The sequence below is a fragment of the Pochonia chlamydosporia genome, chromosome 6 (genome assembly GCF_001653235.2).
Source record: "Pochonia chlamydosporia 170 chromosome 6, whole genome shotgun sequence".
Lineage (NCBI taxonomy): Eukaryota > Fungi > Ascomycota > Sordariomycetes > Hypocreales > Clavicipitaceae > Pochonia > Pochonia chlamydosporia.
This window is the reverse complement of record NC_035795.1, coordinates 2145869-2167160: the sequence shown is the minus strand read 5'-3', so window position 1 is coordinate 2167160 and position 21292 is coordinate 2145869. Positions and strand designations below refer to the sequence as shown.

The following is a 21292-nucleotide window of genomic DNA, read 5'->3' as shown; positions in this document are numbered from 1 at the left end:
ATCAAGGGAATTACTGGGTAAGAGCACCTTTCTAGTCACAAGTATGTAGCCAGTAGCTATCCCAACATATAACCGCTATTAGAAGGACATGGAACTATAGTGAGGAGGGGGTAATTCTTTAAAGGGGTAAAATTAAGGTATAAATATGTGGCAGATATCCCCTATAGCAAACAGAAGGGAAGCTAGAGATTAAGACTGTTAGCTATTTTACTGCTAGCTATCTGATATTACGCTCTTAATACAGAAGTCCTGTCCTCCGCTGTGCTTTACCAGACGCCAATCGTGACCGCTTCCCGCGCGCAAGGGCAAGGTTAATGCCAAATTTGCCTTGAGTTCCATCCTGGGAGGTTCAACCTCAATTATGCGTATTAGTGGAATCAACGAAAATACGGCACGGAAATGCTAAATTTAATTGCAATCGGGGACGCTGGATCCTGTACTGGTACCATCGCGATGTGGTTACAACTTGAAGACTCCACGACGGCTGGCGCAAGAAATTGCTGCGAGTCGACATTACCATGCATTGCTGTGTTCGTACCTGTAGCCATGATTCGAACACGACACTTTTTCTCATTTATAATAATAATTTATGACTACCGTGTACCGCCTTTCATCCCTCCAGCTGCAATAGAAGAAGCCTAGTACTTTAGACAGCCTAGGAGTCATCAGTTGGAGCTGCGCGTAATCGAGTCCATCCCTTGAACAGGAGTCAGTCAGCACCCAAAATGCCTACTCGGCTTTGGAGGATCGAAAATCACCGGAAACTCACTGGTTCAAGCATCGCCCGCTCATACCCATCGACATGACCCTCCGTGTCCTGCAAGGCCAGCCAAAGTCAGTATGCCAACCGAGATCAAAGGTCGGAAAACCAACAGATGACTTGCTTACCTCGTCTCCGTCTCTCCAGGCGTGAAAGGCAGAGACGAGCGTGAAGAACACCCCTAGAATGATTGGGGCGCCGCACATGGCACAGGTGGTTGCGGTTTGTGCGTTATGAAATGCCCATTTACGACCTCATTGGGTATTGATGCGAGACAACGCTGGCCGTTGAGCTGAATTGTGGTACGGTCGGGGGACCAGTCGCAGTACCTGGGAGTTGAACGGAACACTGGACATGTGCAAGAATTAACTTGGACATTACACAATGCTCAAGGCGTCGCTGATATTCTATCCCATGAAAGACGAGTTGACGGCCATTGCTGAACACCTGGTTTCCGGCCGCCCTCGACTTTGGAGGGCATTGTGATCGTGTCATATTTTAGTGTTGCCGAGAACATCATCATCATCAACGACAATATGCGCAGCCTACGACGGCCAGTTCGAATGGTCAGGAACTCTACCGTCTAATTGTTAGAAACGTAATGAGCCACCTTGAAACACATGCCTACCACCAATACATCGCTGCACATCATGAAATACACCAAGAATCGCGGGTCCAAAACATGCCCTGTCCGCAGTAGTGTCCAGTCATGCACAAAATAACCGAGACACTTCGGCTGTCAATGCCGTACCGAATAGAAGCATCTGCCCTAAACTTTAATTGCAAATCGAAAGTCACCGGCGTAGCTATGACGTCCGAATGTGAATGTGCCGAATCTATGATATAATGGTGACGCCGGCCAGCAACACCAAACCAACAACAAAATAAACACTCCTACACCCAAGCTCAAGTATCCTCTCATTCCGCTTCTACTCACCTCGTCGTAAATTTACGCACCACCAACACTTCCATCATGCCCACCACGCGATCCGGAAAATCCAGCACAGCAGCACAACCCGCACCCACCAAGAAACGAAAACCAACAACCACAGCATCACCCCCCCAAAAGAAGACCAAACCAGACAAAAAGCCCAAAAACACAGCCAACACCACCAAGAAACGTGCCCCAAAAGAAACCTCAAAACCGGCCGAGACTCAATCCCGCGTCCTAGAGAAAGGACTGCTGTACTACTTCATCCGCGGCAAAGTAGGCATAGACACCCCCAAATCAATCGACGACATCGCAAGGGGATACCTCATCCTGCGCCCCTTACCAACGGACGCAAAACTCCACGGCACACGTCCACCGTCAGCTACATCCCGACTCGTAGCGCTGCCGAAGAAGACGCTCCCCGCTGGACCCAAGGACCGATTCATGGCGTTTGTCGAGAAATCAGACACATCCTACGACAAGCTGAGGGAAGAGTTCCTCAAGGGCGAGGACTACGAGACGAAAACGGCGGGTCATCACCACTCTCCTGATGCGACGCCCGTAGGCGAGGGCGTGTACGTGATTACCACGACAGGCAGGGAGAGCCACCTCTCGTACATGGCTACTCTGCCGAGTAAGTTGGGCGAATTACAGGATGCGTTGAGGTTTCACGACAAGGGGAGCTTTATTTTGAGTAGCAAGAATCCGAGCTACAAGGGCCCGGCGTTTGCGCGGTTGCCCAAGGGACCGGACTACCCGCGAAAGTGAGTATTGCCTCTTGAAGTGATATGTGGTAGCTAATGTGCGTAGGGTTCTTGAAAAGTTTAGGGATTTGCGGTGGGTAGGGACGCAGCCTGAGTTCTTGGACTATCCTCGCGCGCAGATTTTGCTGATTGGGCATAAGGATGGGCTGGGGGAGCGGGGCGATATGGTTGATGAGTTGAGTAAGCTGGAGGAGGAGGATCTTGAGAGGATGAAGGGATTGTCGGGGGATGAGGCGGATGCTATTTATGCGGATTTGCATAGTAGGAAGATGGAGCATCCGGGGATTCAAAAGGATTTGGGGTAGGTGTAATATTGGGGGTTATGCTTTGTATTTGGTTCCGAGGCATGTATAGTTGATTTGTGTACTGTATTTCCATTCTTGTTCTCACATTAAGAAATTGCTGTCCCTAAAGGTTCGGTGTATTGAAGCAATCTTCCTTGGACGTGAGGTATGATAGGCAGACCCATCCACCACTCAACACCATATCGTCATATTGCCCAACCTAAACACTTTCACCGCTACGAATCCGAATAACACACTTTCCCACGCCCCCCTTCCCAGACCACGTCTCCTCACAACCCCTCCTAACAGCCTCCAAATCACACAAATCCACAACCCTCACCACCGGCCTCACCCTCCCAAGGGCAATCAACTCCCCCGCCGTCTCCAGATCCTCCCGAACATGCGGACCCCCCGACACATAATCATACTTGATGCTCGTGCCACGCATCTTCCACCAATACTGCACCTGCAGCACATCCAACACCAACCCCATCCACCACGAGAACTTGTCCCCCAAAATCTCCCGCAACGTCTCCTTCGTAGGGACACCTGCAATAGACACAATCACCCCCGCCGTCGGATTAACCAGCGGAATACCATCGCCCAACGTAGCCCAATTCGTGTTGAGCATGAAATCAACACTCCCCTTTGGCACATGATCCTCCTGACGCTGCGTCTGATAATCAACCAACGTGTCCACCATACCAGGCAGTCTCTCCTCCACGAGAGGTACCTTCGCCGTGGAAACCGTAGATATCACCTTTTCCGCACCAAACACCCTTTTCGCAACTTGTATTGCAATCGAACTAGTTGCCCCCAGCGCAGCAGGCACAAAGACAGTTTTCCCCTGAAGATCTTCCAGGCCGGCAAGCTGCAAGCCCCGTCTGATAGCTTGGATTGCCGTGACGGTACCCCCAGCCATGGAGGCGGCCTCTTCAAACGACACGTTGGGCGGTTTGTGCAGGAGGAATCGCTCCTCGACGACGACGTACTCGGCTACGAATCCCGGCCAGGGGACTCTGAATGAAGGCTTGTCCATGACTGCGGCGAAGACTTTGTCGCCGGGTTTGAAGGTTTTGACGTCCGGGCCGGTGGATACGACGACGCCGGATCCTTCTATGCCGATTTTGTAAGGGAACCTGAGAAGCGTTAGTGTTTTTATGGATGTAGGAGGGATAGCGTGTACGTTGCATTGGCGAATGATGCGAGGGGGCTGTTGATGGCTTGGAGCTCGCCAGGCTCTACGGCCGCAGCGTGGACTTGTATCAGGACGTGGGTGGGTAGTGTGAGGACAGGAGTTGGCATGTCCATGACTTGGTAGTTTGATGGAGGGCATTTTCGGGGTGCCACGAGGGCTTTCATGGTTGGGGGGGTGGACATGAGTGGTAAGTGATTGCTCTGTGGTGATGGTCTAACTTGATGGAATGAGGATGATGTGCATTTGAATGAGTTCATGGCGCCTACGACCAAGATATATGTGAATGCTCTCTTGGAACTGTAAGAGCGGACGGTTGGCGGATTTTGGCGTCTCGGCGGTCGGTGGATCCTCCGGTGCGGCCCCACCGAACGCCGAAGTGCTGCTTGTGCTCCGGCCCATGTCTGTTGCGGAGTTTCATGTCGTAAAGATGCATGTGTCCTTGTTGAGGTCGGTAGTACAAATTAGACAGTTTACTCTCCCTGGTACGCGGTGTGTATGCCTAGAGGAGTTCTGGGCAACAAGTAGTTGGGATTCGTATAGCAGCAAGCCTCTTCAGGCACGAAGTGTTGGCGTCATCTACACCATGTGTTAGATTCATAACCACATGCATGGATATAATCAACGCACGCATCTCCATTGCATGTTCCCGTCCACCTATACACCATCTCACTCCGGCCACGACACCAGCCACCCACTTGCTCCCGTCGCGATACTAATCATACCGATCATACCAAGGCCGTCTCCTTCTCCAAGGCACAAAAGTCCCCCACCCCGCATAAGAACTATGGTCTAAACACGTCAACAAACCAGCCAAACACAGCAAACGAAAACATACCTCTATGTGGGTTTATACCCAGCTGCTCAGCAACATTCACATACCCTTCACTCCCCGTCCCCGTGGCCTCATCCCTCACCACCCTCGAAACCAACTCAGGATCAACCTCCCACTTACTCCTACAAACCGGACAAGTACCGCCCGACTTTCCTCCCTCCCACATCTCAAAACACGCCCTATGAACATTCTGTCCACACGCAGCCCTACACCACACCACATCCTCCCCATTCAATTCACAAAAGCAAATCGGACAATCACCCTCAACTTCCTTCCGCTTCCCCCTTCCTCCCTGGCAGCTAACCCGGACGGCGCACCCTCAAAAATACTCCGTAGCTCAGAACTCAGCAGCGCATCCTGGTAGACAAGCTCAACCGGCGCCTGCAGCACCTTGGCCAGAATCTGCAAAAAGTCAGCTGCATTCACCACATGGGACGTGATACATACGAAAATGACATGCTTGCACTGATTCCCACCCAGGGCATGGGGACAATCGCAGCTCGGCTCCCGGTTGATATGGACGGTGTAGATGTTCCCCGTTGAGCCAGTCATTTCAAACGACTCGGCGGGACAGTCCTCCGTGCCGCATGGCGTTCGTTGGAGCACATAGAACCGCTGGGTGAGCGCCCGTTGGTACACTTTGTCGAAAGAGTATGGTGCTGTTGCGTGGTGTCGGCGTAGGCGCTTCTCGTGTGGTGGTGGTGTGGGTGATGGTTCCTTGGGTGGAGTGTGACCCGTTGGGTAGACGAGGTCGATTACTCGCATTTCAGGGGATGATGAGGCGCTATCCGTTGCTTCAATGGTTACGTTGCTGGGGGTTTGAGGTCGCAGACTCGGACTCGGAGTGGGTGTGTGCTCTGCAGTGGGATAAATGAGGTCGATGACTGGCATTTCGGGAGATGATATTGGTTCATCCATTGGGTCAAGTACGAGGGGACTGGACCTTTGCGCAAGTGAATTTATTTCTGGCTGAGATTGCCTCATGTGCGCGTTTCTGGCGCTTGTTCGAGGGCTGGTCCATATTGAGGTCCTGAATTCTGATGGGAGACGCGATGTCGATTTTGTTGATTCTGCGTGGCTCGTTGCATGTACTCCACTGGTCAGGCAAATGGCCAACAAGGTCGGGAGATTCGATGTACGATGCAATTGAAAGCCGAGCTTAGTTCATGCAAAATAATTCGATGAGAAGATGGCAGATTTACTACACGACGCTGTGATCTGTGAATGTTGATGAACGAAAGGCGGGCTGTGAAGCGGAGCAAACCCTCTCCAGATGGCAGGCGCGTCTGTCACACCCTCTTGCTTAACGAGCATCCCAACATCAACTGACCAATGCGAAATAACCCCATCGAAATAACGTCTCTGTCGCATCACCCCACTCAATTCGTCTACGTTACGTACCTAGGTAATTAATCACTTGATGTCGAGGCGACTGCATCCGTCTCTTCGTCTGGGCAACTGCCGTCATTGACGCATGATACTACAATATCACAGAATCGGGACATCAAACTCCTGTTGGTCAAGCGCTTTTTGTATTCGCCATCTATTGCTATGCCGTAAATCACAAAGCCTACTTCCTTCGAACCTAACCAGTCTCAGGTTCTCCTTCCCAATCCATCTCTTTGCCATGATGCCCATCATGCTCCAAGGCATGAAGTAACGAATAGGCCCGGTAACGCCGAGGGGTAGTGAATAGCATTTGTAAAACAAAGCTCCACGGAGAGACTATGTTCTCTTCCCGTCCGAAATGCGCCGTCCATCCACTACCCCTACATGTATATCCAAGAACAAAAGAAAACTGAAAGAATTGTGGCAACGACAAGTCATTGCTAAGCTAAGATACAGGCCGTCGAGTCTTGCCTGACCAATGCCTGGATTTGAGCAATGGCCACGTGGAAAACGACGGGGTTTCGAGACATGTGAAGGAAAAAAATATGCCCAATCTATAGTGGAGGGCATATTTGCGTGTGTGCGTGTGTGGTCGAGGTAAGATAGACAAGGAAAATAATAGGTAGTTAAGATTAAAGGCGGGAATATCGTCCAAGACTCATCGACATGGTTCAAGTCATCATATACTTTCAGATCCATGTAGTCGACGTACGTGTGGCCGTGTAAGAGGTCGTTGATGCATTCGTCAATAGAAAGGTCGTGGCGGCCAAAAGCAAGCACAGGCTATACGGAACCGATCATCCAGCCCGCGAGAGCCAGCATAAAGGCCACTGAAATGATGAAAATAAACAGTTATCGCTGCAGGATACGCTGCGTAGTACACCATTTGCTGTGTCTTATTGCTGACGGGGGTCGCGAGGGGGTTGGAATTGCTGATTTCGCGCTTGGTGTTGAGCCATTAACCAGGCAGTGTTGTTTGTCTGCTGTTGTGCCAGTTGCTCGGCAGGAACCTTGACATCTTGTCCGTGGCTGGGAACGATGCGACCAGTGCTTGATGATGAGCTCGAGGCTCCGGGAACCAAGTCGGTAACGGCTTGGGCAATGGAAGCCACCACGTAGCCGCGGAGTTCCTCGTCTTCGCGCTGGTCCTCCTTTTCAAGGCGAAAGCGCTCGTCCTTGTTCATGTTGCTCCGACGAATGTTCTTGATCTCTTGCATGATGTAAAGCATGACTTCCTCGGGGCATCGGTTGCGTTCTGCGGCGGCCTCGCTGTTTCGCACGTATCGCCGGGTTACATCCATTGCACCGTCAATTGAGAAGGCAATGCAATATGACATCTTCTTGCCCCATCCCTCAGTGTAAAGACGAGGGCTATCCCAAGCCTCCTCGCAAGCATCGACATGAACCCATCTTCGTTGATGTTCTGAATAGACCTCGGTCCACACATGGTCTTCGGCGTTCCATATCCATCTGACTCTGCCACCAACGGCGCGGCAAAGCATGCTGAAACAATTCGCCCATTCTCCCACACGTCCTCGTCGGGTCTGAAGCAGTCGCCAAACATCACCGTAGCGAGGGAATCGCTCATAAGCTCCACAGTTTTGAGCGGAGCATCGGTAAAGCTCTACACGGAGCGCACCACAAGCGCTCTCTTCAGGAGTAGGCGCTGTCATACCCTGCGCAATGGTCGGTGACAGGCATACTGGGCAGGGGGGATTGTTCACCCATGTGAAGAACGATCGCTTGAACCATCTGGAGTTTGCATTGTTAGCTGATTATCATCAAGACGCCAATCCGAGGGAGGGTTCAATGACATACCGGAGAAGCGCACGAATGACACAATCTTGATATCCCCATTCTGGTCGACGGCCATCTCCCATACTCTCTGCCTCGGCTTGGAGGACTTGGCACTCTTCTTCGGCTTCGCTGTAGATCCGGTCGAGGGGGATAGTTTGTAGAGCCTCATCCAACAAACCTGGGTTCTCATATTTGGTTGGTGTCAATGACAAGCTGATCATAAGGTTTCGAAACTTTTGTGAGTCCCTGTCGCCGGCAGCCGGTGCTGTTGGGATCTTGGGAAGATGGCGGATGCACGAGTATGATGGAGGTGTTGATGGAGTTTGGCTACCATGTGCAGTACTCGGTCTATCATCATGGAAGGAGGCGTGGGCGGCGAGATTGGCGCTCGACGCTCTCTCCGTCAAGTCGGGGGTTTCGTGTCGTGGAGAATGACCTCTGGTGCACGATCGCAAGTCGTTCATCCGCTTGTCCCTCAACAGGCCCTCAAACTTGAGACGAAGATCGCGTGCCCATTCCTCGCCATACTGGCCGTCTGAGGTTGATGAGTTGGGGCTGAAAGGGGTGCCTCGGCCCTCCATGGTGAAGCGATTGAGAAATCGAGGCTATCACCAGTCAAGTCGTCGAGTGGGAATCGTTGAGGTTGTCGTCGCCGTTGTGGTGGTGGATGTCGTCGAGGGAAGAATAGATTCGGGTGAGAGGTAGAGATAAGTTGTGAAAGGTCGATGAGCGAGGTGCGAGGTAGAAAAGCGAGGATGTAGCCAAGTCGTCGTAACTAGGCAAGCGTAGCCGTGCTGGCGTTGGTGTCGTCAGCTGGATGGATTCGTAGGCCTCGCCAGTCGCCACTGGTAACGAAACCACCCCGGAACGTCTGGGAAGACGTAACAAATGCTCGCGGTGGCCGCGAATTCGTCAGTCAATTCGGATGGAAAGAAGAATGAAAAGAAGGCAATAAAACAAAGCCTGTGCCGCGAAAAATGCTTTCACCGAGACGATGTAGAGAAGGACTTGAGTGAAGTGTATGATCTGAAGTCCCAACGTCAGGTGGCGACGCTGATGGGAAAGTTCAACCAGGTGAGGACTGGATGGGGGGAGAGCTGATGGTAATGGCTGCTTGAGCAGTGGTACGCAGCACCTCGCAGGCCAAATGGGCTTTGGACAGGGCCTGTAGTGTAGTAGTCTACTAGACCAGGGGGGAGGGAGGCGAGGAGGATGAAAGAGACGACGTGGATTCAAGCTGGGTCGATGGGAACGGATGGTGGTGGTGGTGCATGGGGTTGTCTCGGGCGGGTTTGCGTCTTCGTCCCTCTTTTTCGTCGAGTCCCTCGAAGGCGGTTTACGCGTCAGCCTGTGTGCCACGGCCAATCATGGGACACTAAATGCCTCGTTGTGGAGACGAGCTGTGCGAAATGTGCGCCGGCACCGACGAGTGTTGCCAAGGAGGTACCGGTACCTTCGGGAGCCGCGCAGTCGCAGTCACTCTTGCTCACAGTCCGTCATCAGCAAGTGTGGTATTACTGAGCAAACTTTGGCTTTTCTCTGCAATTGTGCAGAATGCACACTGGAAACGGTACCCAGCAGTAATGCATGCGATTTCAATGTGTTCATGCAGCTGGGTGTCAATGAGAATGTAAATGCACCGACTGTACCTTCTCTGGCTGAGAAACCAGTCTCTTGAGTTCCAAAGTTGCAGGTCAGTCTCTCTCATAACGAGTACGACGACTGTGATGACGAAGACAGAATACTCCATTGTCAAGTACTCTCATCCTACTTGCTCCGTGCAAAAATACCCACAGCAAAAGTACATCATTTGTCATAATCTCGGCCGACCATCGGGTACTGGTACCTGTACCTTGGTGAGGCTTGAACCCCCTCCACCCACCGGACAGGGGTCCAAGAGGCGATGACGAGGCACGCAACCCGCATCTCCTCCAACGAGAATCTCGCACTCTTCGGCCTCTCCACGCAATGCTTGCTCAAGATGCTGTGGCACAGCCCAGCACAGACCAGACGCCTCATGACTGGCCACGACGATGCCAGCCAGCGAAAGAGCGAAACCGAAACCTCCATCTGGTCAGTAAAGTATATCAATTATCCCATAGAATTGCAGATGAAGGTAAGCCACCTTACGAATACTCTCTCCTTGATGTCCATCAGATGGTCGATCTGTGGCTGATGATGTGTCTCCCTATCAGTTTCTTCAGACACATCGCATTTGGTCGCAAGCCAGCACCTAGCAGTTGTCTCTGCTGAAATTCCCCGAAGTAGCTGATCCCCTTGGCACCAGCAATCCATCAACTTTTGGGGAGACTGAGACCCTTTCTACCAAGTTGGTTGGACATTGCTGCCCCAGTGGCCGACGCTCGCAATTCCTTCGACGCCACACCCTTGATAAGTCTGAACAGCCATCCGGTCTACAAACACTTACAAGCCTCATCAAAGGAGACTGAACTTTTATGCCCTGGGTCGTTGTTGAAAGCCCAAGTGCCATGTCCCAGTAAACAGGGCAAAATCAAACCGGTTTTACTTGTTGCGCAAACTGCTTACGAGGCTCGTATTCTCAACCGTGATACTGAATTCTAACTCAACAACATGACCGCCTCACAAGGAGGCCACCAGCCTCAGGCCACTTCAACAGAATATTCCGTTTGTGGCGCATGCCCTGCCACAGCTTCCTATAGCTCCAACGAAACCAGCCAGACCAACACCATGACAGGTAAAGGGCTCATCATGGACAAACATTGTTTGTTGAGTCAAGATCTATCCCCACACATCGCCTTTCCCGAAGGCCTCCTGAAGGGAGAATCTCACAGTTAAACTTTCGAACCCATGCTCCGCAAACTCCAACCCAAAATCGTGCCAAGCTTTTTGCCATTTGGTTGGTCTTGAAGATCCACCACCACTCGACGTCAAGGATTGAAACAGGGACTTCTACCACAAGGTATTTGGCTGTGGCTGATGAAAGGAACATCGACCACTTTGCTACGTATCTTTGTTTCAATGTTTGTTCAGATTATGTTCTGCTCGGTTCCTTTCTGGCCAATGGGCAGAATCTCAGAGCACTTATCCCTTCTGAACCACAAACTGCCCGCCGTTGTGCAGCATGCCCAAGACAGAATGTCGAAGAGTCTCCCGATCTGCATTTTTCAAGTCATCTTCTAGCAACACCTGATGACCGCAATAAAAGAACGATCTAACCAATACCAGATAATCCCACCCATACCCTATGATCTCTATCTGACCCAACTCTCCGACCCACCCAGCTTCGCACTCAACCCGCCTCTTCCCTCAGACCACCAGAAACGAACATGCTACAAGGATGAGATGTTTTACTCGCGTAGCCAAGACATGCTTCTCACGAAAAGACCAGGAACCTCAGCTGTACTGTCTCTACTTCGGGCCCGAAGCCCATCGTTTTCATCGGCTTGTTCACAGTGCCGCTGCGCTCACGGAGTCCGTTTTGATGCTGGGACGCGCGTCATCTTGTTTCTTTGTCTGCCATTCTGGCTTGCGTACAATCTCGAAATCAGCAGCTCCACCATATCCCGTGCCCGGTGACACATTCTGACTTATAAAAATTACACAAAATGTAAGAAAGTTGAATGTATAGGGAGTCGGATTCTCTTGCACGACCACTCATTCCAGCATAGCAGCTCTCTATGTAGACGGACCCCTGGGGCAAACGTACCCGTGCATTCTCATCCCTTCATGTAAATGAGCAGGAAGCGACCTTGACAAGTATACTTCACCTCTCGACTGTAAACGTGGCAATCAGGGTACACAATCCGGTCCAGACCCAATTAGCTGGCATATCCATATGAGACACTGACGCCAATGTGTGGAGAGGGTCATGCCATTCATTTTTACATCGCCCAAGTCTCAATATTTGCCCAGAAGGTAGCATGGCATCCGTTTACGGTACAAAATGTCCGACAATGAACAATTTCCAAAGGCATAAACCTATATAACAACAAATTTCAAGGTCCACACACCATCAAAGCATCAACTCCACCATCCACCTCCCCAAGAGATGAATTCTCCTACCACATTCACATCCCTAAAACTTCAGTCACAGCTTTCCAAGTGTCTTCATCCCGCATGATCTGTCAATCCCCACAATTCCAACCAAACGACAAACGGAGACGGGCGTCGAACATTCTCATGGTCCGGGCCGCGCGTAACAGGTCCACCAATGAATGAGTCGAGATACTCCATATGACCAACTACATTTTTTTCTCGTGCTATACAATAGGGCATAAGTGTACTGTACTTGCGACGACATCTTCTAACTCACGGTGAGTGTGCCGAAGACGAAGTAAGGCCCACTGCCTCAGTCACTTGGAAGCGAGCAGTATACAGAATGAATCATCAAGGTATTTCTCCTTGTGTACTTTTCCCTGGCCCGTAGATACAAAATGTGGCTGTACAATGTCTACAAACTTGATGCTTTGTCTCCTTTTCCAATATGACCCTCCCCACCTATCGATATTTTACTGTCCATTAGCTCCGCCTTTAGTCGTCAACAGAGTCCGGGCTGTTCAAATGATACCCATTCGGGTATGGTCGTAGATGATATGCTGCGTCTAATATCGTTCAATATTGTTTTGATTCGGGAGCAGTCTGTATGGGGAATGTCCATCCCGAATTCTCCAGTACAGTTAAGATGACAGTATTAGTGTTTTCGATCCCATTCATCTCCCGCAAAATACTTCTCCGGCATGTCCATCTCCCAGGTAGGTCGCTCAACCAGGGCGACTTCTAGATCTTGTCCCGATGTATCTATGGGTACTATGCCAAGAATAGGGCGATATTTGTATGTTATCCACCATTTCTTGGGTTCATCCTTGGTCGATTCCGTGCTTTGGACAACGGCATCACTGCTGTTTGGCTTTGAGCCGAGTTTGGACAGTTCGCCACCTGCGTCAGGCATATCATCATCGCTGTCACTCTCATCAAGTTGAGGGGCCTCAACCACGTCGATATCCTCGTATTGCTCATCAGCACCATGTTTTCGAACTTGATGCGGGGCGAGATTGTCTCGTTCCATCTTGCCTCCAGCACCAGTAGTATGGCCCGTTCTCTTGCGCTTATTGCCCTGCGTGAGCAGCTGCAAGTCACCACTGTCTACATCTGAGGGCTTGGGAAGATCTTGTCCCATATCAAGCATGAGTAAAAATGACACGCCGTACACCCACATTCGAGCACCCTGCCACACGATGCCCTTTGGCAGATCCAAAAGGTCCTGAACAGGTGCGGGCAAGGCTTTACGGGGATGTCGACGTGACCAAGGGGTCAGAGCCCCGTGGCGAGGGTTGAACGCCAAGACGTTCCATGATGAGGTTATCGCGGTAAGAATGTAATCGTCAATGCCCTCTTCTTTGGCTTCTGCGGGTGATTCTTGGCCGGGTACGTAGTCCGAGAAGGATAGAACAACCGGCGATGATGGCAGTTTGGGCAATAGTTTCGCATTAGGGTTGCGAATCCACCGGTCCTGCATATCAGCGGCCCCTTCATCCTCTTCATCCGATGAATCGCTATCAGAAGAGGCTGACGCCGCGTCATCAATCGTCTCCGTATTCTCGCCGGATTGCAGATTTTTCTCATGGCCACGCAATGCCCAAGTGTCAATGTATCCAGCTAGGTCAGCCGTTGCCACCATCTTTGAGTCAGCGCTGAATGTGATTTGCGTAATGCTCCGGTCGTAGCTGCCCAGACCGCCATTTTGAATATATCGTGGAATGCGGCGTCGGAGTCTTGAGAGCCGTTGAAGCTTGATTGATGGTGTGAAAGTCTCGGTCGAAGCACCTTCAGATTGGATGTTTGCCATCAGCACCCGGGACCCCTCCTGGACCGCGAGCAGCCATTGCCCATCGGGGGAGAGTTTGACCTGCGTGGCCCCAAGCTGCGAAAGCTTTGTTGGTAGTTCAATGGCAGACAGCTTCACATCTGAGGGTTTAGCAGGGTGGTTGTGCTCAAGGCTGAAGGCTTTGACATCAGTTGCGGTTGACACAAAGAGCAGAGTTCCCTCCTGGTTGATTGCTGCTGAAGCAATATTTGAATCGCCTTTGACAACGATTGTCTTGAGGAGCTTTCGGTTCTGGTCAACATCGCCATACTCATCTGCCGCGTTCTGCAAATCAGCAGCCGACTTGCGCAGGATCCAAACGTGAACTTCTCTCTCCCACCAGCTGACGATGAATCGTGCTCTTGGTGCACTAACAACGGGAGGTTGCTGTGGCAAGTTGCTCATCATTCGGTGATTTTCTCTGCCCATCTCTTTCAATGGGACAAGCATCAAGTTTGCATCCGGTCCTTATGGTCATGTTAGTCAAACGTTCATCGTGGATAGGAGCGAGCGCAGCCTTCATACCTCCTGAAACTACGACGCTGATGCGTCCGTGCTCAAACGTAGCCATAGCTTTGACATCATGATCGTGGTATCGACGGCCCCAAACTTTGCTCCATCGTTGACCGGAGGCCTGGTTTTGCTTGTAGAGAATTGTCCTGCGATCCATGCCTCCACTCATGATGGCCGTGCCGTCTGCACTTGTGGCGAGACTGAGAACGTCCGACTTGTGGCTCTGTATTCTCTGTGCCTGGGTATATGTCTTCCCGTCCCAGATGCAGATTTGGCCAGTCGAGTCGCCAGAGACAATATTTCCGTTTGGTAGGCATTTAACAGACCAAACAATGATGTCCTTGGAACCACCCAGGAGATCCGATCCAAGCGTCATTCTTCGCAGCATGTGGCCCCGTGCAATGTCGTATGCCCTAATGGTACTGTCGGAGCAGCCAACAATGACGACTTTGCGGGATTGGAAAGTGATACTGACCATCTGGGCCTTCTTGGTGGGAGATTTGACGAGTACTCGCTGGAACCGGAGATCGTCGTCTTCTAAAGAGTACATGACAAGCTCTCCATCAATGGTACCGGCAATGAGCTTGTTGGGGCCTTGCGCCTCTTGAGTGCCTCCGGCGATTTGATTCTTGTCGCTTTGCGGTTGTGCGGCGATGCACCAAATATCGCCGTGTTGGCCACTAGCGTGTCTCTTTGGTTTGCCCTTTTCGATGTCCCATTCGGTAACTGTTGATGTATAGCCAATACTGAATAGTCGTGACTTGCCAATGAGGATGCGGCCGTCTCCCAGATCTTGGTCAGGCTCGTTGACCCAAACCAAGCCATCCACGCTTCTGTCTTTACCGCCTCGAATAACGAGCTCCTGCAACCAGGTCCCGTTTGCGGGATTCCATATCTCAATGTCGCCGTTGGCTCGTCCGATGGCTAGCCTTGCTACAGCATTTTGCTTGGCTGATCTCGTCTTGGGATGTGAGAAAGCGACTGCATTGATGGCGGATGGCTGGTACGGCACGAAGCGGCACCGATGCACATCCATCGTGACTGCGGATAAGGAGATTGCTCAACAGGGCGAGCGAGCAATGGGCACGATCGAAACTCGAATACCGCAGCTGCCCAAACCGTCGAAATCCACCAGATGTTAGAGCTATAGGTTTCCGGCTGGTTGTGCTGGGCGAGACGGATGGATTGCCTGCGATGGACTGGATCGCATGGACAAAACCCAGAAAAAAAAAGTTCAGCCTCGCCCAGATTTTTTTTCTGCTGCCAAAGTGCAAAAGCCTGCAACAGCGATTTAAGGTGTGGTCAATGCACGAAATGCCCCTCCACCCCACCAATTTCCAACCATAGAGCCAATCCGACCATTTCGTCTCGCCTGACTATGAAACCAAAGCTCTTTGCCCTTTGGTCGTTTCTCTTCCTCGTCGTGACTCAGCTCTGCATCACCTTCTTCCGACCCTCAATGCGATAAATCCGAGGTCCCCTGTGCTCCGACAGGCGACCTACACTCTTATTTGCTACTCTGGCCCAATCTCGAGGCATTCGAATCTCGACTGCCAAACAAGAGCCAACCTCCATCACGGCGCCATCGTCCTTGACGTGTTCCTGACGTGTAATTGTGCCCCCACGACAAAACGACGGAAGCGGCCGACGCGGAACACACCTCGAGCTATCAAGGTGCCAAGAGCTGCAAGGTCGATCCTACACTTCAGCGACGACATCTACCAAATACTTGACTCTTTCATGAAAATTTCTCTTCATTGGGAACCTGCGCAATCGTCTCCTTGTGATTGTGCTTGTGCCCTAAGCACTCAACCAGCAGCATGGATTTCAACAGCTCGTCGCCTTTCCCGGAAGGCGTCATATCCTTTCTCGACACCGACTTGTACAAGTTGACGATGCAATGCGCCGTCTTCAAGTACTTCAAAGATGTCCCCGTCACCTATGCCTTTACCAATCGCACTCCCGACAAGAAGCTGTCGAGAGCGGCTTTCAAATGGCTGGAAGAACAAATTCGAAGTAAGTGGCAAGCATTAAAGCAACCTGCTAAGCCAGTCTAACCATTACTCCAGAACTCGGAAACATCTCGTTATCTGCAGAGGAATACAAGTTTCTCCAGACGCACTGCAAGTACTTAAACGACGACTATCTGAATTACCTGCGAGACTTCCAGCTGCGACCCAGAGAGCAAGTCGTAATAACCTTCACAACCGTTGGCACGGACTCGGGTGCCGATTCGGATCTTGGCGATATTGATATCAAGATTCGAGGGACATGGTCGGACACCATCTTGTATGAGATACCCATTCTGGCTTTGACATCCGAAGCATACTTTCGCTTTATGGATACCGACTGGAACTACGATGGCCAAGAAGACCTCGCCTTCGACAAGGGCATGCGTCTTTTAGAAGCTGGCTGCATAACCTCGGAGTTTGGCACTCGAAGGAGACGCGACTATCATACGCAGGCTCTGGTGTTCCGAGGCTTGGTCAAGGCGTCCAAAGCTGCTGCAGAGAAAGGCCTCCCCGGGAAGTTGTCAGGGACTTCCAACGTTCACTTGGCCATGCGATTCGGCATTCCTCCTGTAGGAACCGTCGCGCACGAATGGTTCATGGGCACGGCGGCCATATTTGACGACTATAAGAAAGCGACGGAACTGGCGTTGCGCCATTGGGTGGGATGCTTCGGTTCGAATCTGGCAATTGCCTTGACGGATACATTTGGTACACCCGAATTCCTCAATTCCTTCAGCCTCCCTGTACAGTCTGTGGACGGTGGTGCTGTATCTGGAGATGTCTTCAAGAACAGTGACGGATCTACAAAGACCTACGCCGAGCTGTTCACGGGTGTCAGACAGGACTCTGGAGATCCCGCAGAGTATGCCAAGCTGATGCGAAAGTACTACGACGAGCAAGGCGTCAAAGAGAAGAAAGTGATTGTCTTTTCTGACTCGCTCAACATTGATCGCTGCTTGGAATACAAAAAGGTTTCAGAGGATCTTGGGTTTCAGCCAACATTTGGTGTTGGCACATTCCTCACCAATGACTTTGTCCACTTGAAGACCGGAACCAAGTCCGTCCCTCTGAATATTGTTATCAAACTTAGCTCGGCTGCAGGGCGACCAGCCATCAAAATTAGGTGAGCTTCACTGAAGGCCAGCACCATACGTTGTTTCGTTTTGCTTACAGATGGTAGTGACAATGCTGGTAAAAATACCGGCGACAAGGATCTAGTTGAACGGGTGAAGAAGGAGCTTGGATATGTGGAACATGAATGGAAAGACGGTGATGAGACTTCACGATGGGGTAAAGAAGAAAAAGCGCAAGGATGAATGGCCGAAGTAGCCAAAAGGTGAACGCTTGACGGATATTTGATGACATAGAATTAACTAGTAGATAAAGCGGCATCACACAGCAAGTAAGAAGAGATCAAGGCTCATTCTTCTTCGCAGTCATCCTAGTACAAGTCTCTCCGGACGTAGATGCAGTGATGGAGCATGGAGCGCAACTCGCTACTACATATTGAGACGTCACTGGCATTCCAATGCCAAGGTAAGAGCTTCCATATTTGTGCTACAATGACTTCCTTATCACCATCTCGGACCGCTAATTTGACAATGGAAGGAGCAGGTCGTAAACGGCCGTTTCTTCCTCAGCAATTCGGTTAGCATCTCTCTTTTTCTTTTCGAGTTCTTTTTTTTCTCCTTTCATTCTCATCAATTGACATCACAACCAAAATCCCTTCGTTTTTTTTTTTGGACGTTTTTTTGGAACCAAATTTGGGAACTCTGTGTCTGGAGTCGTATCTTATCGAGTCTACCCCAACCTCCGAGTTTCTCTCACTCCCATTTTCGCAAAATGCCTACCACACCTCCCTCAGCGGACAGAAAAGAATGGAAATGCAGCTTCGTCCTAAGAAGTAGACCCGCACTTGTTCTTGTTGCTCTCGTGATCCTCGGATCACTCATTGCGGTGACTGTCACTGTCGTAAGGGCTCCCGATCTTCCAAAACAATCGTCATTGCATCCTCGACAGTTTCAGCTTGGGAGCATATTAGGTAGCAATGCGCTTCAGGCAAGTGACTTGAATGGAGTATATCAAGACGCCCAACTGACATTTGCAGGCTATGAGATCAAACGATGCGGTGACGGATCTTCCATCCAAGATTCGAAATATTGATTCCGACTTGAACACGGAAGTGACGAGCTCCATAGAACGATCAAAAGACTCTTTCGATACCAATTCTACGTTTACGTTGGCCACTGCGAGCCACAGCCGAGTAGATGATATTATTGACCTGGATACGGCACGACCGCCGGTTGAAGTCGACTTGCTCGGGTTACTGGCCGAATCTTTCAAACCAATCGTGAATACTACACGGTATCCGTCGAGTTCGTCATCCCAAAAATACCACCAGACTGCAGCGTTGAGCGCATCGACAACAACGGGGTCACAACAGATGAGTTCAGCCCTCACGAGCTTGACTTCTAGTTCCGGCAAGGCTGAGGCAGGCAAACCCTGGATGTACCAAACATCGGAAAAAGCCCAGCAGACCAGTCATGCATCTATCGACATCAATGGCCCTCGGAAGCGAGAGATTAACCCAGAGTCAGACGTGGCCCTTTCCTTGCTTGATCCTGTGTCCAATTTAGTCGCCGATGTTGCTGGACTGAAGACAGAGCTTTCTGCAGCATTGACTGATGCTATGCTGGCTGTGCTCCCCGTTGATCCTGATGCAATCACCTCTATTGTTTCGTCAGTTGCGGAGCAGACTTCTGTTTCAGCTGAAGAGGTTATTCCATATATTCTTCCTGCGCTCTCAAGAGCATGGGGAACTCCTGCAAATGCTCCCACACCAAGCAGACCACCGCCGCGGAGCCTGAACGAAACCCTCAAGAGCGTGATCGCTCAAGGATCAATCGTCGTCAACCAAATCGTAACTGCCTCAGCGTTGATTGAAGCCCCGATAATGGGGGACGTCTTGAACCAGGTTGCAGACATTATGTATGCGGTGGCGTACTATTTCAAGGAAGCTATTTGCGCTGTTGGCCGAAACGACAATGCTATTCTTCGGCTGGAAGCTCTCATTCCGTGCAAGTCGGCAAGCATTGGCTCTGCGTCAGGAAACATACTCACGCTCAACCCATTCAACAGAACATCTCAAGATTCTGCTCTGGCCACGGCGAGTTGGAACATCATACCTTCAGCAAACCCCAGTGTCTACGACATACTATCTAATGTATTGCCTTCAGCCTATTCACCTGCCCCGGAGCCTACAGTCATGGAGAGCGTCTCAACTACCTGCACAAGCTCATCGCAGCCTTCCATTGTTGAACAAAGTGTTACCTGTGCAACGGAGACATCATCCAGTTCAGTTACAATCACTGCTACTAGTGAGCCATGTCTGACTCCGACAATGCCTATGACGCCAGAACCGAGTCCAAAGACAGGACCTTGTCCAGAGAGGGGGTACCACTGCAGTGACTGTTTAAATGGATGGTTTTGCCCTCCACAAGAGACACCTCCTCAAGCTGTACCTTGTGGCTTAGGATGGCCGTGTTTCCACTGTACTGGTGGCTACTTTTGTTCATCGACTGCTTCATCTGTACCAACTTCATGCGCCTCAGGTACTTCTGGCACGTCGACACCTCCAGATAGCACTGAAGCAGCGAGCATCAGCTGCTCGGCTCCAACTGCGAGCGCTGAGCACACACGAAGTTTCGGCGTTGCCGTTCCCGGCTGGATTTATTTGGGATGCTTCCAAGATGCCATTTCACGAACGCTCGTTGGATCGACGCCCGTGGATTATTTACGGGGCCAAATGTCCAACTTGACATGTATCAATCACTGCAATGCCAGTGGCTACTCCTTTGCCGGCACTGAATACGGCTCCGAATGCTGGTGTGGTTCATCTATCCAAGACAAGGCTGTTCGCTTGCCAGAGAGTTCATGCGATGTGCCATGTCAATATTCGGGAGACGAATTCTGCGGTGGATCTTGGGCGATTTCTGTATTCAGATGCTCAGAAGTCGTTGATGAAGCAGCATCTGGTGGAGCATCAGTGCAATCTTCAAGCCCCTTACCGGCCGTTACCAGTCCACCACGATATCAACAAACCGTACCGCTATATGCGATGTCACACGCAACTTCCGAGTCGTCTTTACCTGGACGTGTGAGTGAGGGCGTACAAACGTCGTCGTTAACCACACGGGGACCAGTGGCGCAACTATTGGCAGAGGCAAGACATTCGTAGTAGGTTGATGGAGCTTACATTATGCTACCTCTATATTGATTTGGGACCTTGATACCGGATATGTGCGCAGTTTCGCTCAGCTTCTCCAATTGCAACGATGCTCAGCAAATATACTGGATGGGGCGTTTTGGTGGTCAGTTAGTGTCCTTTTGCTATCGCAAGCTGTCTTCATTTTGTTTCGGAACCTCATGTAAATCATGGCTACCATAGGCGTATGCAGATTTTTACATATTTGGACGTGGAGTAGAACAACTGCATGAAAAGAGTATGCTCTATTACGTCCCCGGTGATACAAAGATTTGCACAGACCTTCTGCTCACAGGTGATCCCCAGTGGACTTGTTTCAAGCCTCAGTCGAGTTTGGAGTTTTGACATCGTACTCACATAATCACAGCACGAGGGTTTCATTCCGCAGGGTACTCCCGGAGCTGCAATATTTGCTCAGGTATCCATTTCCATCCTAGATGTCTCATTGCCAGCAAGGACAAAACCACATGGCTGCTCAGACAAAACGCCCATGTGACACTTGACTAGAGACCAGTTCCTGTGGATCTGTCCAGTTGACGTTGGCAAGCTTCATTATTCTTTGACAGAAAACGCTGCGCCTAAGTTCATAGTCCTGGCTGATCAGTCCTCAATGTGGCATGGTAACAACAAATCCACGGCGGGAAGTGCGCCTCCAGTCAGACAATCAAAGTCAACCAGAATAGGAGTTCTGTTCCGCGTCTCC

The 21292-nt window shown here is 50.8% G+C and overlaps 9 protein-coding genes across 9 annotated transcripts; 4 read left to right on the top strand and 5 right to left on the bottom strand.

The window, feature by feature from the left end:
• Positions 1-1733: 1733 nt before the first annotated feature.
• On the top strand, positions 1734-2760 carry VFPPC_16411 (hypothetical protein; the record flags this gene model as incomplete). Its single annotated transcript, XM_018294164.1, has 2 exons — positions 1734-2455; positions 2502-2760. The coding sequence occupies 2 exons, from the start codon at positions 1734-1736 to the stop codon at positions 2758-2760; spliced, it is 981 nt and encodes a 326-aa protein (XP_018140583.1).
• Positions 2761-2959: 199 nt separating this feature from the next.
• On the bottom strand, positions 2960-4101 carry VFPPC_08921 (alcohol dehydrogenase; the record flags this gene model as incomplete). Its single annotated transcript, XM_018287538.1, has 2 exons — positions 2960-3878; positions 3926-4101. 2 exons carry the CDS (start codon positions 4099-4101, stop codon positions 2960-2962), a joined length of 1095 nt encoding a protein of 364 aa, XP_018140584.1.
• Positions 4102-5000: 899 nt separating this feature from the next.
• On the bottom strand, positions 5001-5660 carry VFPPC_08922 (Znf1; the record flags this gene model as incomplete). Its single annotated transcript, XM_018287539.1, has 2 exons — positions 5001-5171; positions 5217-5660. The coding sequence occupies 2 exons, from the start codon at positions 5658-5660 to the stop codon at positions 5001-5003; spliced, it is 615 nt and encodes a 204-aa protein (XP_018140585.1).
• Positions 5661-6494: 834 nt separating this feature from the next.
• On the bottom strand, positions 6495-6857 carry VFPPC_18041 (hypothetical protein; the record flags this gene model as incomplete). The annotated part of the gene is made up of 1 exon (XM_022429701.1): positions 6495-6857. The coding sequence occupies one exon, from the start codon at positions 6855-6857 to the stop codon at positions 6495-6497; it is 363 nt and encodes a 120-aa protein (XP_022285261.1).
• Positions 6858-7054: 197 nt separating this feature from the next.
• On the bottom strand, positions 7055-8536 carry VFPPC_08923 (Rad4 transglutaminase-like domain-containing protein; the record flags this gene model as incomplete). Its single annotated transcript, XM_018287540.1, has 2 exons — positions 7055-7910; positions 7977-8536. 2 exons carry the CDS (start codon positions 8534-8536, stop codon positions 7055-7057), a joined length of 1416 nt encoding a protein of 471 aa, XP_018140586.1.
• Positions 8537-11126: 2590 nt separating this feature from the next.
• VFPPC_08924 (hypothetical protein) lies at positions 11127-11513 on the top strand (the record flags this gene model as incomplete). The annotated part of the gene is made up of 1 exon (XM_018287541.2): positions 11127-11513. The coding sequence occupies one exon, from the start codon at positions 11127-11129 to the stop codon at positions 11511-11513; it is 387 nt and encodes a 128-aa protein (XP_018140587.2).
• Positions 11514-12627: 1114 nt separating this feature from the next.
• VFPPC_08925 (small nucleolar ribonucleoprotein complex subunit) lies at positions 12628-15349 on the bottom strand (the record flags this gene model as incomplete). The annotated part of the gene is made up of 2 exons (XM_018287542.1): positions 12628-14267; positions 14326-15349. The coding sequence occupies 2 exons, from the start codon at positions 15347-15349 to the stop codon at positions 12628-12630; spliced, it is 2664 nt and encodes an 887-aa protein (XP_018140588.1).
• A 784-nt stretch (positions 15350-16133) lies between these two features.
• On the top strand, positions 16134-17641 carry VFPPC_08926 (nicotinate phosphoribosyltransferase; the record flags this gene model as incomplete). Its single annotated transcript, XM_018287543.1, has 3 exons — positions 16134-16329; positions 16383-17448; positions 17506-17641. 3 exons carry the CDS (start codon positions 16134-16136, stop codon positions 17639-17641), a joined length of 1398 nt encoding a protein of 465 aa, XP_018140589.1.
• A 526-nt stretch (positions 17642-18167) lies between these two features.
• Positions 18168-20562, top strand: VFPPC_08927 (beta-xylosidase; the record flags this gene model as incomplete). The annotated part of the gene is made up of 2 exons (XM_018287544.1): positions 18168-18296; positions 18433-20562. 2 exons carry the CDS (start codon positions 18168-18170, stop codon positions 20560-20562), a joined length of 2259 nt encoding a protein of 752 aa, XP_018140590.1.
• Between the last annotated feature and the right edge of the window lie 730 nt (positions 20563-21292).